General features: G+C 39.1%; 1 protein-coding gene across 3 annotated transcripts in view; it reads left to right on the top strand.

The window, feature by feature from the left end:
* UBL3 (ubiquitin like 3) overlaps positions 1-13,263 on the top strand; it is a 40,262-nt gene extending 26,999 nt beyond the window's left edge. For all 3 annotated transcript variants that reach the window (XM_028726414.2, XM_028726415.2, XM_077927117.1), the window contains 4 exons: positions 4,676-4,784; positions 8,770-8,856; positions 11,177-11,254; positions 11,548-13,263. In XM_028726414.2, the coding sequence (XP_028582247.1) occupies positions 4,676-4,784; positions 8,770-8,856; positions 11,177-11,254; positions 11,548-11,600 (327 nt within the window). In that variant the 3' untranslated portion in view covers positions 11,601-13,263. The remainder of the gene's footprint in view (positions 1-4,675; positions 4,785-8,769; positions 8,857-11,176; positions 11,255-11,547) is intronic.
* Positions 13,264-13,691: the final 428 nt, after the last annotated feature.

The raw sequence follows: 13,691 nt of genomic DNA, 5'->3' as shown, positions 1-13,691 counted from the left end.
AATCACAACCAGCAGTCATAGTAACTTAGTATTCCTTGTTTTAAACATTCTAAATCCAAATTATAACAAATGTAACCGGTAAAGTCCTTGCAACAAAGTTCTTTTTTGTTCTTCTGCTTTGACAGCTCTTTGACAGCTGTCAAAACCTCTCCTTGTCTTCTCCGGGCGCTCTAGCTAAAACGCTCCCAGGTTCCGTGGGGGGGTTGCTTTTTAATTCACTTCCACTATTCTCCTCCAGCTCAGTCTTATAATTTTCCGTCGCGAAATTTGGTAACTTTTTCAAAATAGGGTTGCACTCGATCTTAGATGTTAAGTCCTTTGCTTTAACTCCTCTACAACAGGGGGGGGGCTGACTTCCTTTTTACGCCCTCCCCGCTCGTTCCAAATTTTTTATAAATTTTGTCCTTTTTAATCCAAGTTCCAATTACTCACGGGTTATACTTTGAGTCCGAATTTCCAATGGAAGAAGTCAGCGCTCTCCGTCGAATGGCATGCGGCTTCGCTCGGCAAGGGAAGCGGAGTACTCAAAGCACCACCACCCCCCTGTCACCCGTTCCGTAGCCTTTAAAAAGGCTCCTTCGCGGGTCGAGGGGGGGCTTAAAAGGTGCCAGCTGAGTCACCATGTCCATGGGTTTCAGCGCCCATGGTTTTTGAGGGTCCCCGCGTCGCCGAAGCGGGAAGACCCAACCCCTGCCGAGCAGGCTCCCTCCGGAGCTCGGAGGGAGTCCGCCATTCGGCGATGGCGCCAACCCGGAAGTCTACAAAGTGTCTTGGATTTTAAATGGCTAAAATTGGTTTTACAGAAGATAAATTGAGTGTAGCATGAAGCTGGACAGCCTGACCTAAAAATGATTGGCTGCTGCTATACCAATGCATTTTCACCAGGGTTAGCTAGTCATGTTTCTAGTCCTTGTTGGCAACATAAGCTCACTTCACATGTCAATACCAGATATTGTAGCCCTTCTTGACCAAGGGGACATTCAGCTTGAAACCAGAACAGAAATAAGAAAGTTATGTGGGCTGAGGAAGTGGGAGAAAGAGGTGGAAAAACATAGTCATAGTAAATAGGGGAGTTCTTGAATCTGCTTTGGATTGCTTCTTCTAGAAGGTGTTGAAAGAGAATTTACTATACAGGCTAAAGGAGATTCCTCCCCTCTTTATAAATGTTAATTGAACCTGTTGTGTCATTTCCCTTCAAGAGTATTCCCTTTAGTTTCATTAAGTATTTGTGGTTTCCCAGCTTGCCACATTAGTACTAAAAGACGAAATACTTTTAAAGCCCAAGAGGTATGTCATGAAGATATTGTTTTGCTCTTGAGAATTTTAAGCAGAAACAAAAGAATAAATAAATAATAGCACAGTTCATTGTGATTCTGAAGAAATACAGAAATGGATTGTGAACCACATTAAAACTTACATTTTCTCATGTCCTTCTGTTTGCAATTCATATATGTGGGTGTGGGTATGTTCTAAACAGATAATGGTTGTAGTAGGAGAGGGAAATAATTCATGATGACCCATAATTCATGAAGCAGTCCACAGCATTGTTAATCTTGCATGAACTTTACATTCGTTGAGATGTAAGTGTGTGATCACTAGGGTATTGTTCTGGTTACAACCAACATAAAAACAGATCTTTTCTTTCAAGAATGGAAGTCTCTGACAACCCTCCTTTGTACATCCTTCCAAATAAAAATACGTCTAGCACAGGCTGTTTCAAATTTCACAGTAAAAGCAAATGTCCACCAGGTAATCCATGCCCAACAAGTGTAAAAGGTTTTGCTTTTCTTTTTGAAGTTCACAAGTTATGTGGTGATAAGTGTCTATTTCTCACCATGTTTCCATGGAGAGCAGTCCAGACTTTCTTATGTTTAGATACCTCTGTCTACACCAGCTTTGCAAGTACCCCTCTCCCACAAAATTACTAGCCTGCCCTTTCCCCCCATATCAGCTGTGAATTGGCAGAGGAGGGACAGAGCTGCAGCAGTTACATTCCTGGGCTGGGTGAGGCAAGAGGGGGCGTCCCTCTTCTGGCTGCCTGCCTGGTTTCTCTGTTAGGCACATTCAACGGCTCACTCACCTGCTTGGCAACCCTTGTCTCATATGGGTACTAGGCTATAACTTACATACAAGGCTGGTGTACGCCACTAGTTTTCTGACTACATTTCTGGCAAAAAAGCACTGTATTCCAGGTAACAGTGCACAAATGATTTCCTCCCATAGGTTATCCATGTAGGGGGGGAAATGTGTTTCAGCCCTGAAAGTGCAGTATCTCTCTCTTTTTCCTTGTAACTATGACATCTAGGTATTCTGTAGAGCAAAGTTTCTCAAACTTGGGTCACCAGCTGTTTTTGGACTATAATTCCCATCATCCCTGACCACTAGTCCTGCTAGCTAGAAATGATGGGATTTGTAGTCCAACAACAGCTGGAGACCCTGGAGTATTTTCAGTATAAAAAGTGCAATTCATATCAGTGCCCCTAAATGTTTGTAAGTTGTAAACTCTCTGTGTGAGCAAGACCTTAGATTGGGTGTGTGTGCTGTTGCTTTCTGTTTCAAATGCATCAGAACACTGTATTTGGGGCTGGGAGTAGCTCAGTGGTAGAGCAGGCACATGCTCTGCACGAAAAAGCTCTTAAAGCATCTCCAGGATCAGGTTGCAGGCGGTGATGGGAAAGACGACCGAGATTCTGGGAGTTGCTACAAGTCCAATGCATTAGGGTATATGAACCAGTGGTCTGATTTTTGTTTAAGGCAGCTTCATATGGCCATCCAATCTCTTCTCTTCTTCCCTCTTCTCTCTATCTCTGCTGCATAATCTGTCACACAAAGGTTCCAAGGAGGTTTAGTATCCCGAAGAGTCCTTATGCACATGTGGTTTTTTAAAATTATATTTAAAACAGTTACTGTGGGAATGGTAAATATGTTCGCTGGCATTATACTGAAATAATTGCATGATTAATTTTTTTTTTAATTTACAAATGTTAATGTAGTAATAATCAATGCAATAAACAGTCTGAATGGCTCTACTTCAGAATTGTTCGGTATTTCTGTGATAGCATTCCATTAGACCACAACATACAAACTCATTAACTTTTGTGTGAGTTAGAGCAAGTTACTTGAAGCCACTTGCTGTCAGGATAGTGCAGTCAGCTCTTCCTTGTACCTTCCATGAAAACCAAAAGGGTCAGTGTGGCAGTGTTGATCTGCTCATTATGCATGGAAGCTGCAAGCACAAGATTTGTTTGCAGTTCTGAATCACCACTTGTAATCACATATTTCAAAGTTAATTTCAAGGTGGGAATCTGGTCTCTAATGAAATCTGATAGTTCTTGAAAGTTACATGAACAAAGTCAAATAGTAGATTGATTCTTGGATCTGCAAACCCAGTTTGTAACCTAGTGTCTGAAATTGGACCTGAGTAAACAAGCACAAAGTCACTGAGAAATCAGGAGCATGTTTCAGGAAAATGAGACTACAATATTTATAAGTTAAACTGATACAATGAATTAGTTCAAAATACTATTCATATAAGTAACACTGCTGGATTCCAGACAAGCCACGATAAATCTAAGATAAGCAATTATGAAAGTGAGATTCTTCTTAACCACAGTTTGATAATAACTAATAAACCATAGTTATTAACCATAGAATAATTTTTCAAGCTGCTCCAATGTCTTGAGGGGTTATGTGTGTTTGACTGAGAATGGCAGCATGTTAAATATATACAGTATAAATAAGATGGGGGAGGGCAAATAAAACTGGACCTCTTATTTTAGTTTTGAAATATGTCTAGGGCCATGATACTACATTCTCAACATGTTTAAACAGATGTTATTCCTATGCAGAGAAGCAGCTGCTCCCAATAAAGGACTAAATACTTTATTTATATCATATGTTAGGCATATATTTACTGTACAGTATAACCAAAAATAAAACCTCAGTTTTAAAATCCTTTGAAGGAGCTTATTTACTGCAAGGTATGATGTCTCAGGAAGATCAATATCAAATATCTTGTTTTTTAAAAGCTCTTGCTGTATGAAGCCATCTAATGGCATGCTGTGCCTATGTTGCTAACTCTGCAAAAATGTTAGTAATTGTGTTTTTTAAAATTGTACTGGTGCAAATCTCAAAATGCTCTCTAAAAATAACACTTTGTTGTCTGCAAGAAAGAAGACACTAACACAGTGAGATGGTTAGAGTACACAAAATAATAAATTATTTTTTAAAATATTGATTGGCTATTGCCTCAAATCGGGTTCATTTTCCCTTTACATTATATTTATTAATATTCCTGGAGCCAAAACCAGAAGGGGGGTGCTTGCTAAACCCTATTTGCTGGTTTGGTGGTAAAGCAGGGGTGGGGTGAGGCTTTTCTTATCTCTAAAAAGAGCATGTGCAGGATGGGAATGGAAGTTCCCTCCCATCCCCCATGAAACAATAGTCTTTTTTTAGTCACTTGTCTATACGTAATCCAAGAAGTTTTTACTTGATGTCTTTGCTGTTTTTTCGTACCGCAGCCAAAAAGTGACTGGGTTTATGTTTTCTATGTGACATTTGTTTTTCTTTTATTTGGCTACTGGCCTAAAATAATGACAGTTTTATCCACATTAATCATAAAAATTCAGTTCTGTAATTTTGACATTCCTTCCTAATTATTTGCTTTCTCTTGCAGATAAATTTGCGCCTCATTTTGGTAAGCGGAAAAACGAAAGAATTCTTGTTTTCACCCAATGACTCAGCAGCAGACATTGCAAAGCATGTATATGATAACTGGCCAATGGGTAAGTATTACAGACGAGTTTCTCCCACACCTTGTATTCAGATGGGATCAGCCCTGTGCAAAGCTTGTCTGAGGCCCGGGGCAGGAGTCTTGTTAGAATAAAGTTATAAACTCAAACAGTCTAAGTCCAGCAGGCCCCTAACAGAGCCCCCTGCCTGCTTAGCCCTCTGAGGCCTGGGGCAAGTGAACCCGACTTCACCCCTCTACATGGGCCTGGGTGGGACTCTATATGGGGTGGTGGTGGTAAAGAATATCTTTATTTTCTAATGCAGAATATCACTGAATATTACTGGGCTGGTAATAGCTCAAAGGGTGAAACCAAAAGTGCCACATTCTTGTATTTGATGTGCTTACGGACTTCTATGCTTTTATATGTATATTTGTACATTACTTAGACCAATGGTTTCTAACACACACACCCTGGATCACTTGAATATTGCTGCGGGTCTTGGTGGGCCATTTAATTTTTTTTCTGCCTGTTGTAGCAATTTTAATGAGCTATGCTAGATTCTATATGATTTTAATTGCATTTTTGTTGCTTCTTATATTTCTTTATATTGTACTTTAGAATATTACAATTTGAATTCTATGGAAGAGTTCACAGGCATGCCACAGGCCAGTATGAGACACACACACCCTGCAGTTTAAACATTTTCTAAGATGAAGCAGTCTAGATTACTCCCCCACAACCCCTCCCAATATCCTTTTTAAAAGCTTCAATTTTCTAATGGAGCTAAATGTTTGGCAATTGTGCATTTTGAAATCTCAGCTTGGAGTGAAAATGTTACTTGGAAACTGCAAATTTGATCCTTTAAGCAGAGTGCAGCTCCTTTCAGAACAGGCTGAACTGCTGCCACCTTTGTCAGATGAATAGCCTACCAAAAGCTCCTTTGTCTTATCTGGACTGAGCTACAGTTTATTAGATGTCATTCTTTCCATGGCTGACCTTGAGCCCCTTCTTGTTCAGCCAGTCTGCCTCACATGACTTTGATAAAAGGGAGATAGAACTGGTGTCACTGGGTTTATTTATTTTTATTTTTTCATTATTTAATTTAAAATATTGATTTATGCTTGGGCAAGATTTTTGAAAAGAAGCATCAGGTCAGGGTACAAATGTCTAGCATACAGATAGAAATGCAGAATTTATCAAGGTGTTCTTGTCTGGAGCAGCAAGGCAAGAAACTTGATGAGAGGTTATCACCGACAAGAAAACAAAAGATCTAGGGAGCCGGTCAGAAAGGGATGCCCCAATTTGAATGGAGATACAGAAAAATGATAAAAAGATACAAGGAACTGGAGGATAAAGAAGCAACTAAGAAATGAGTGAGAGAAAGAGAAAGAGAAGGTAGGAAGACCTGGGATGGAGGAACAAGAATGACTAAGCAAGTGCAGGAAGGAAAGGGGCAGGAGGAACAACAACCCCATCCTCATTTTTTTGAGAACAAGTGAAATACTACAAGGCTGGAGGCAGGCAAATGTCTGTGTCTCCAAAAAGAATGCCTAGGCAACTGGTTATTGGTCAGCTTGACATCAGTACCTGGAAAGGTTCTAGAACAGATGATTAAGCTGTCAGTCAGTGTGCATTTGGGGGTGGGTGGAAGCTGTGATTGCAAAAAGTCCTTACAAAAAGTCCTGCCAGGCTAACCTTATCTCCATCTTTGATAGAGAGTTAACTTGCTTGGTTGATCATGGGCATGCTGTGGATGTAGTAAATTTGGATTTCAGCAAGCCTTTTGATAAAGTCCCCCATGATATTCTTGTTGGTGAGCTTAGACAGTGCTGCTGTTTGAAAGAAATGTGGCTGCTGGTTGGGTCAAACCCACCCAGAGAGTGCTCCTCAACACTTTCTTGTCAACCCTGGAGCAAAGTGACAAGTGGGGTGCTGCACGATTCTTTACTAGGCCTGCTTCTAACACCTTTGTAAATAAAAGTGCAGTGGAGATGTTAACCAAATGTGTAGAATGACACCAAACTGGGTGGGTAGCTAACACCATAGACAGAAACAAGGTGAATGTGATATATCTACAAATGTTTAGGTATGTGGTTTCAACATACTTGACGTGGTTCCCATTTTTGTAAATTCAGTGTTATTTTGGGAGTTTATATGTGGATTATGCAGCTGAATATTTGTGTAATAAATCTCACACTGTCTAATAAAACAAGTAGGACTGGGTTACGTTACTGAGCTATTGATTAATTGTTCTCAGTAAGCTTTGGGTAGCAACTAGGTTTTATATTTTCAAAAACTCAGGTCTCAACCATGGTACATTTCTTTATGCCAGAGAAGTCCCGGGTGCAGCCTGAAATCTGCATGGTACCTACTAGAGCAGCCTTTGCCAACCTGGTGCCCTCCAGATGATTGGAACTTACAACTCTCATCAGCTCTCACCAGCATGACCAATAGTTGGGGGTGATGAGAGTTGTAGTAGTCCAAATATTTTGGAGGGCACAACCCTCAAGCGATTCCATCAACAGTGTCGCCAAAAAAATTTACGCATCACTTGGGAAGACAGGTGAACTAATGGCAGTGTACTGCAAGAAGCAAAGATCACCAATGTCAAAGCAATGATTCTTCAACATCAACTTAGTTTGGATTGGTCATGTTGTTTGGATGCCTGATTATTGTCTTCCAAAGCAATTACTCTATTCCGAACTTAAAAATGGGAAACATAATACTGGTGGTAAACAAAAGAGGTTTAAAGACTCTCAAGGCAAATCTTTAAAAAGTAGTATAAACAATGACAATTGGGAGACACTGGCCTGTGAGCACTCCAATTGGAGAACAGTCTTTACCAAAGATGTCATGGACTTTGAAGAAACTCGAACTCAGAACAAAAGGGAGAAACGTGCTAAGAGGAAGGCACGTTTGGCAAACCCTCACCATGACTAGGGACGCGGGTGGCACTGTGGGTTAAACCACAGAGCCTAGGACTTGCCAATCAGAAGGTCAGCAGTTCGAATCCCTGCGACGGGGTGAGCTCTTGTTATTCGGTCCCAGCTCCTGCCAACCTAGCAGTTCGAAAGCACATCAAAGTGCAAGTAGATAAATAGGTAAGGTGGGAAGGTAAACGGTGTTTCCGTGCGCTGCTCTGGTTTCGCCAGAAGCAGCTTAGTCATGCTGGCCACATGACCTGGAAACTGTACGCTGGCTCCCTCGGCCAATAAAGCGAGATGAGCGCCGCAACCCCAGAATCGGCCACGACTGGACCTAATGGTCAAGGGTCCCTTTACTTTTACACCATGACCAACTCCCACCTGGAAACCTATGTCCCCACTGTGGAAGGACATGTGGATCCATAATTGGCCTTCACAGTCACGGACATACTGTTAAGACCGTGTTCATGGAAGACAATATTACTTGGCTATGAGTGGTCTCCAAAGAAGAAGAAAGAAGAACGTGGGAAGCAGCACTTGTGGTTTGTTTCTTCCCTGACATCCCGAAGAAAAGAGCAAAGCACTTAACTTAAAACAATTGCTTGCTTTTACCTATGGTTTAAATGTGACGTATGCCCTGGTGACTAAATACAGGCTCCATGGCTCCATCAACCAGCTTTCCACCTCTCCCACCCAAGTTTTGTTTAACCTCCAACAAGATGAAGCATACTGGAGAACTTGAGAGCTTACTCACTGTTTTGTGACAGTTTGGTTGACCTAATAAAGGTATTGCCTTGCTGTGGTTCTGGATTCCCCCCCCCCCCCCCCCAATATTAGTTTGTTACTATTACAGTAATTAAATCTGTAAATGGAATTGCTGTTGTTAGCTGATATTGGCTGAAGTGCCTGCCTTATCTATTCATTTTCCAACTGGTCCCACTGCCTCTTTGTAGAATTGAAGGGAAATCTTGCCTGCTTTATAGCAAGGAATAAAAGCTCTCATACCTGTAATTATGTTTATGCAGTGGAATAAGGCAGGGTATAAATGGAGACTTAAAGAATAAACAAGACATTGAATGCACTTGACAGATCTTTTTGCTACTTTTTTTCAGACTGGGAAGAAGAGCAAGTAAGCAGTCCAAATATTCTGCGACTTATTTATCAAGGACGGTTTCTTCATGGCAACGTGACATTAGGAGGTAATGAAATAAAATCAGTTGGAGCCGGTGGTTCTGTGGGTGATCTTTGTCTGATTTATAAAATGCAAGAAATGGACTTCCTAGCATAGTTAGTGAAGCAACGGAGCCTATGACAGGAACATATATACCTGAGGGAACACATGGCGCAGCCTTTCTCCACCTTAAGAAAGACAACGCAAGGTGGAAGCAAAGATGTCCAGTCTTAGGAACTTGTGACATTGGCTTCTAAAAAGACCATCAGATGGCCCAAGAGGAGGACCCTTAACACTCTACATTTCATACCATATATTAGGTCCATTGTTTTAAAATGGCATTGGGTTTCTTGGCAGAAAGGCAATATATAAATACAATACAAAAATAAAAGTTTGTTCTTAGTAAACAGACGGCATGATCCCCAGTTAGAGCACTTTGGGTGTTGTTGGTTTTTACTTAGGGAATTCAGCAAAGGCTCTTATTAAAATCAGTGGTACTTAATAAGTTCTCAGCTTTGAGCACAATCCCACCAATGTTTTTAATTAAAGTTGCAATTATGTGTTCCATTACACATGCAATTGAGTACTAGGCTGTAACTCTTTAAAATTCAAAGGTTCAATATATTTAAAGGGGTTATCATTCAGTGGTCTGCGGCGTATCACATTTTAAATTTCTCTTCAGGTATTACTGCAGTAAATTATCATCTTGGAAATGTTGGTACTAATTACCAGTAGTTAATAGCAGTCCTCTCTTAATTGGGAAAGTGATTTGATTTCAGTCTTCATATGCCTCCTGTACTGCATACAGTCCTTAGAATCTGTATTCTAAATATTATGCGAATTGCATAACAGTGACCTAAATCTTAGCACTGTGGCTGGGCAGATTGAGAACTGGAATAAGGGGAAGCTTTCTTGCTGTGTCTAGCATAGCCATGAGGTTCCAAATGATTAGTTATAAAAGACTGGAATCACTTGGAGTAGAAAAGCAGTTCAATTGTGCCCCCTTGTGGCATGCACTTCTACCTGGTTTTTACTATATAGTGAACTGCACTCATAGTTATTGTCAACTTTTTGAATACTGAGTTTCACTGCAGTATTCATATTCATGATAAAATTTCAGATGGAAAATAAATTGAACTTGGGTGTGAGTGTGCATACTTGGAAGTTTGCACGCATGTACACTAGAAACAATTGTTCTGGCTTGCTGAGATTAGCTTTCCTAACAGGTCAAATCTCCCACTAACCAGTTTGACTGTGTGCCAATTTGCATTATTGGTTAATTTCAAATGTGTGACTGCAAGTATCCCAAAATAGTAAGCACAAAGTGGTTGGCCAGGATTATTCAGCACTGAAAAATAAAGGCTTGTCAGTGGGTTTTTCTTAGCCTTAGAAGGGGTCTGGCAAATCATAAAGATTTATTTACACCGCTCACATTCCTTCAGATTAACTTCCTCATTGTCTTTGCATGAGACCCTTAGTCTCAGGGTCGTGGGTTCAAGCCCAAATGTTGAACAAAAAGATCACTGCATTATAGAGGGTTGGAATAGATGACACTCTGGGTTCCTTTCCAACTTTGTGATTTTATGATTCTATATCAAGTAAGCATGAAGAATTTCTACTGGAGCAGGGAACTTCAGGGGAAGTGTGCTGAAGTTGTACTGAAATCTGTGACGGTATATACAAATCTGCTAGATTTTATTTGAGCATTTCATGCTTTCTCTGAATTTTAGCCAGTATTTTTATACACATTTCTATGGTGTTTTAGCCTTCTGTTTTTAAACTAAACATGCATTTTAGTACATATAAATACGTTGATGGTGTTATGGTATGGAACATGCTGATAAGTCAAGGAGAATTTAAAACCAGCCGTGTTATCCCAGTTCCATCTCATCCTACTTCCAAGGAACTCGAGGTTGCATGTAAGGTTCTCTCACTTGTGAGGTAGGCTAGGCTGAGGTAGGAGTCACCCAGTTAGCTTTGTGACTGAGTGGATTTTTAAACCCAAGTTTCCCTGTTCATAGGCTGACAAATAATTGGTTTAAGAAACATGGCTTTATTATCAGAAACAAGCCAAACAAATACTTAAATTTAGGTTTGTATTGACTGTTTCAAATATTGGGGCAACAAAGGACTGGGAACAATATTTTAGTCTCCCTTTCTGCAACTTATATTTGTAAGCTGCTGTTCTGAGAGGTCCAGCTGAAGAGTGACTAATTAAAGTGACAAGAAATAAATCAAATGGTGAAAGCTTGAACTTTTGGAAAATAAGCAGTTTGGATATTGTATATTGCTGTATCTATAGAGATGAAGAAGAGTATTAACAAGTAATTCTCTCTCCCCACACACAGCATTAAAACTTCCTTTTGGCAAGACGACAGTGATGCATTTGGTGGCTAGAGAGACGTTGCCAGAGCCAAACTCTCAAGGTAAGCTGATGCTTCTAACTTGGACTCAATGGACACATATTCAAAGTATCTGCACTTTGGTTGCAGTCTCATCGTGACTTATTAAAATGTTGTGCTGAGGAGATCTCTAAAGGTTTTTGTGTGGTTCTTAGAACACGTGAATTTATATTTACACTTGAAAATGTAACTTCCCTTTTAAGGGCATGTGACCAAAGCTCATAATGCTCATTCAGAATTATTCTGCTCCTTTGTGTTGCACACAGAGAGTAATATTTTGCACCAATTATCTTGAAAACATTTTCTCTGTTCTGCAGGTCAGAGGAATCGTGAAAAAACTGGAGAGAGCAATTGCTGTGTGATCCTGTAAAAGCTCTGCTGTATCTACTACTTGTGATGTATAATAGTTTTCGTCTTTCATGCCGCTGGACTAGAGGAGACCAACATTGCTTCAAACACCCTTAGGACAAGCCTGTCTGAATCCATTGAACTGAAATATTACATGAACGCTGTCACTTTTTTTTTCTAGAACAATGAACACTTTTTTATTTCTACGTTTTAGGTTGTTGAACAAGCTTATTAATACATCACTTCTCCACTTCTCCAATGCATTCTCTCTCCAAGAAAAGGTTAACTATTCTCAACAGGAATCATATTGCTGCCATAAGATCATCCTTAACCTGAACTTTAACCAATCAAGATTTCTAGATGCAATTTGCACTAAAAATGGTTGACGAGATATAGACCTCATCATCAAAAGCTCTTAAGTATTTCAAACACAGAGAAATGAATCAGCACTGGAAAATACTATCAGCAGTCTTATTCTTTAAATTCAGTAACGGCCAACTGAAAGGGGGGGGGGGGGAATAACTACTAAGTAAGTAAATTCTACCTAAGTCAACCTTGGTGGCCAAACTGGCACAAAATACTAACTAAAATTGTCTGACTATAGACATATATATATATATATATATATATTCACTGCAACAAACTATGTGCCTGTAATTTTAAAGCACTCTGTAGAGGGCTGTTGAAACTGATTTTTTTCATTGATATGCACTCTTCTCGTACATTAGTTGAGTGCTTGTTCAGACAGCACAAATAAGTGCAGAGAGTGCATTTCCTAGCCTTAATATGGGAGGGGCAATTTCCTGTAGTTCATAGGCTTTTATTAATGTGCATAAATATTAGAAGACCTCATTTACTAATCAATTTTATGTCTTTGAATATCAGCAATTGATGTTTTTCAATCATTCTTATTCATCCGTACCTTAGTGTCCAGTGTCATGCTTACTCATTAGTGACTTCAAACAAATAATTAAAAGGAAAAATGAAAAAAAGAAAAGAAAAACCTCTGCCATATGATGAGATTTTGTTTGTTTATTTTATGTGCATTTGGTGTTAGTGCTTGCAATTGTATTGGAAATCAAAAACTGGTTTTTAAAGCATACATATTTAGAAAGGATGCCATTCGTTTTCTTCATATAATTTAAAAATTGATATGCTAAAAAAAATTGCACAGCACTAAAGCATGAGTTAGTTTCATCTAAACCTGTAAAAAAATATAAAAGATTTTATATTTTTCCGCTAGGGAGAAATTCTTCCTAGTTGAAATTACAAATGTGTAGAATATATTTAATAAAAATCTTATAAAAACATAACTATAGAACTTAAATATAGATTGGAGTGTAGAATAATACAACAATAATCCATATAAATAGCTCTAGGCTTTTAAGAAAAAATTGCAGGTTGATATTTGTGTTCTGTACTTGAGTCCATGGCCCTTACAAACGTTCTGTGTTTTCTGAATGATCAACTTCATTTAAATGTAATCAGGTTATTTTATTCAATGTTATTGCTTTGACAAAATGCTTTATATGCAGTAGGCCTACAAAGATATTGTTCATAATGATCAAAATTAAATTTGTATAGAGCAGAGTTTTAAAACAAATTGTAAATAGCACTAAACATTTTCTTTCTGCAACCTGTACTGATAGATTCTTCTCTAAACTAAATAAAAGAAGAATATTGTAGTGCACTTGGTTGTGATTTGAAAGCTATGACCTGATCTGTATTGGGCATCAGTGTTTCAAAGTCATGAAGAACATGTACAATGGAAATATCCCTTCCTGATTTTCTTTTTAAATTAATACTTGGGTTGAAATCCGAGGAAGATTGTAAACTTGCTTCAGAACTGGGATGGAGGCATTTTGGATATGCTTGGCCTCAACTGTGAAGGGCTTAATAAATCCACAAACTCGAGTTTACCCACCCCTGGAGTCAATGAATTGATTGGGTAACCAATGCTAATATTTAAAACACCGTTAGAACTTAACTTATGAAACTGCATGAGCATGAGAAATCTTAGTATTTTAGCATTCAAAAACTTAACGGTTAATTAAAAAAATGTGTACATTCAGCTATTGGCAACACTGACCGCTAAAAGCTTCTTTAGAAGACC

This window comes from Podarcis muralis, chromosome 4 (genome assembly GCF_964188315.1).
Source record: "Podarcis muralis chromosome 4, rPodMur119.hap1.1, whole genome shotgun sequence".
Taxonomy (NCBI): domain Eukaryota; kingdom Metazoa; phylum Chordata; class Lepidosauria; order Squamata; family Lacertidae; genus Podarcis; species Podarcis muralis.
Note: the sequence above shows the minus strand (reverse complement) of the source record. Positions and strands in the feature narration are given on the sequence as shown.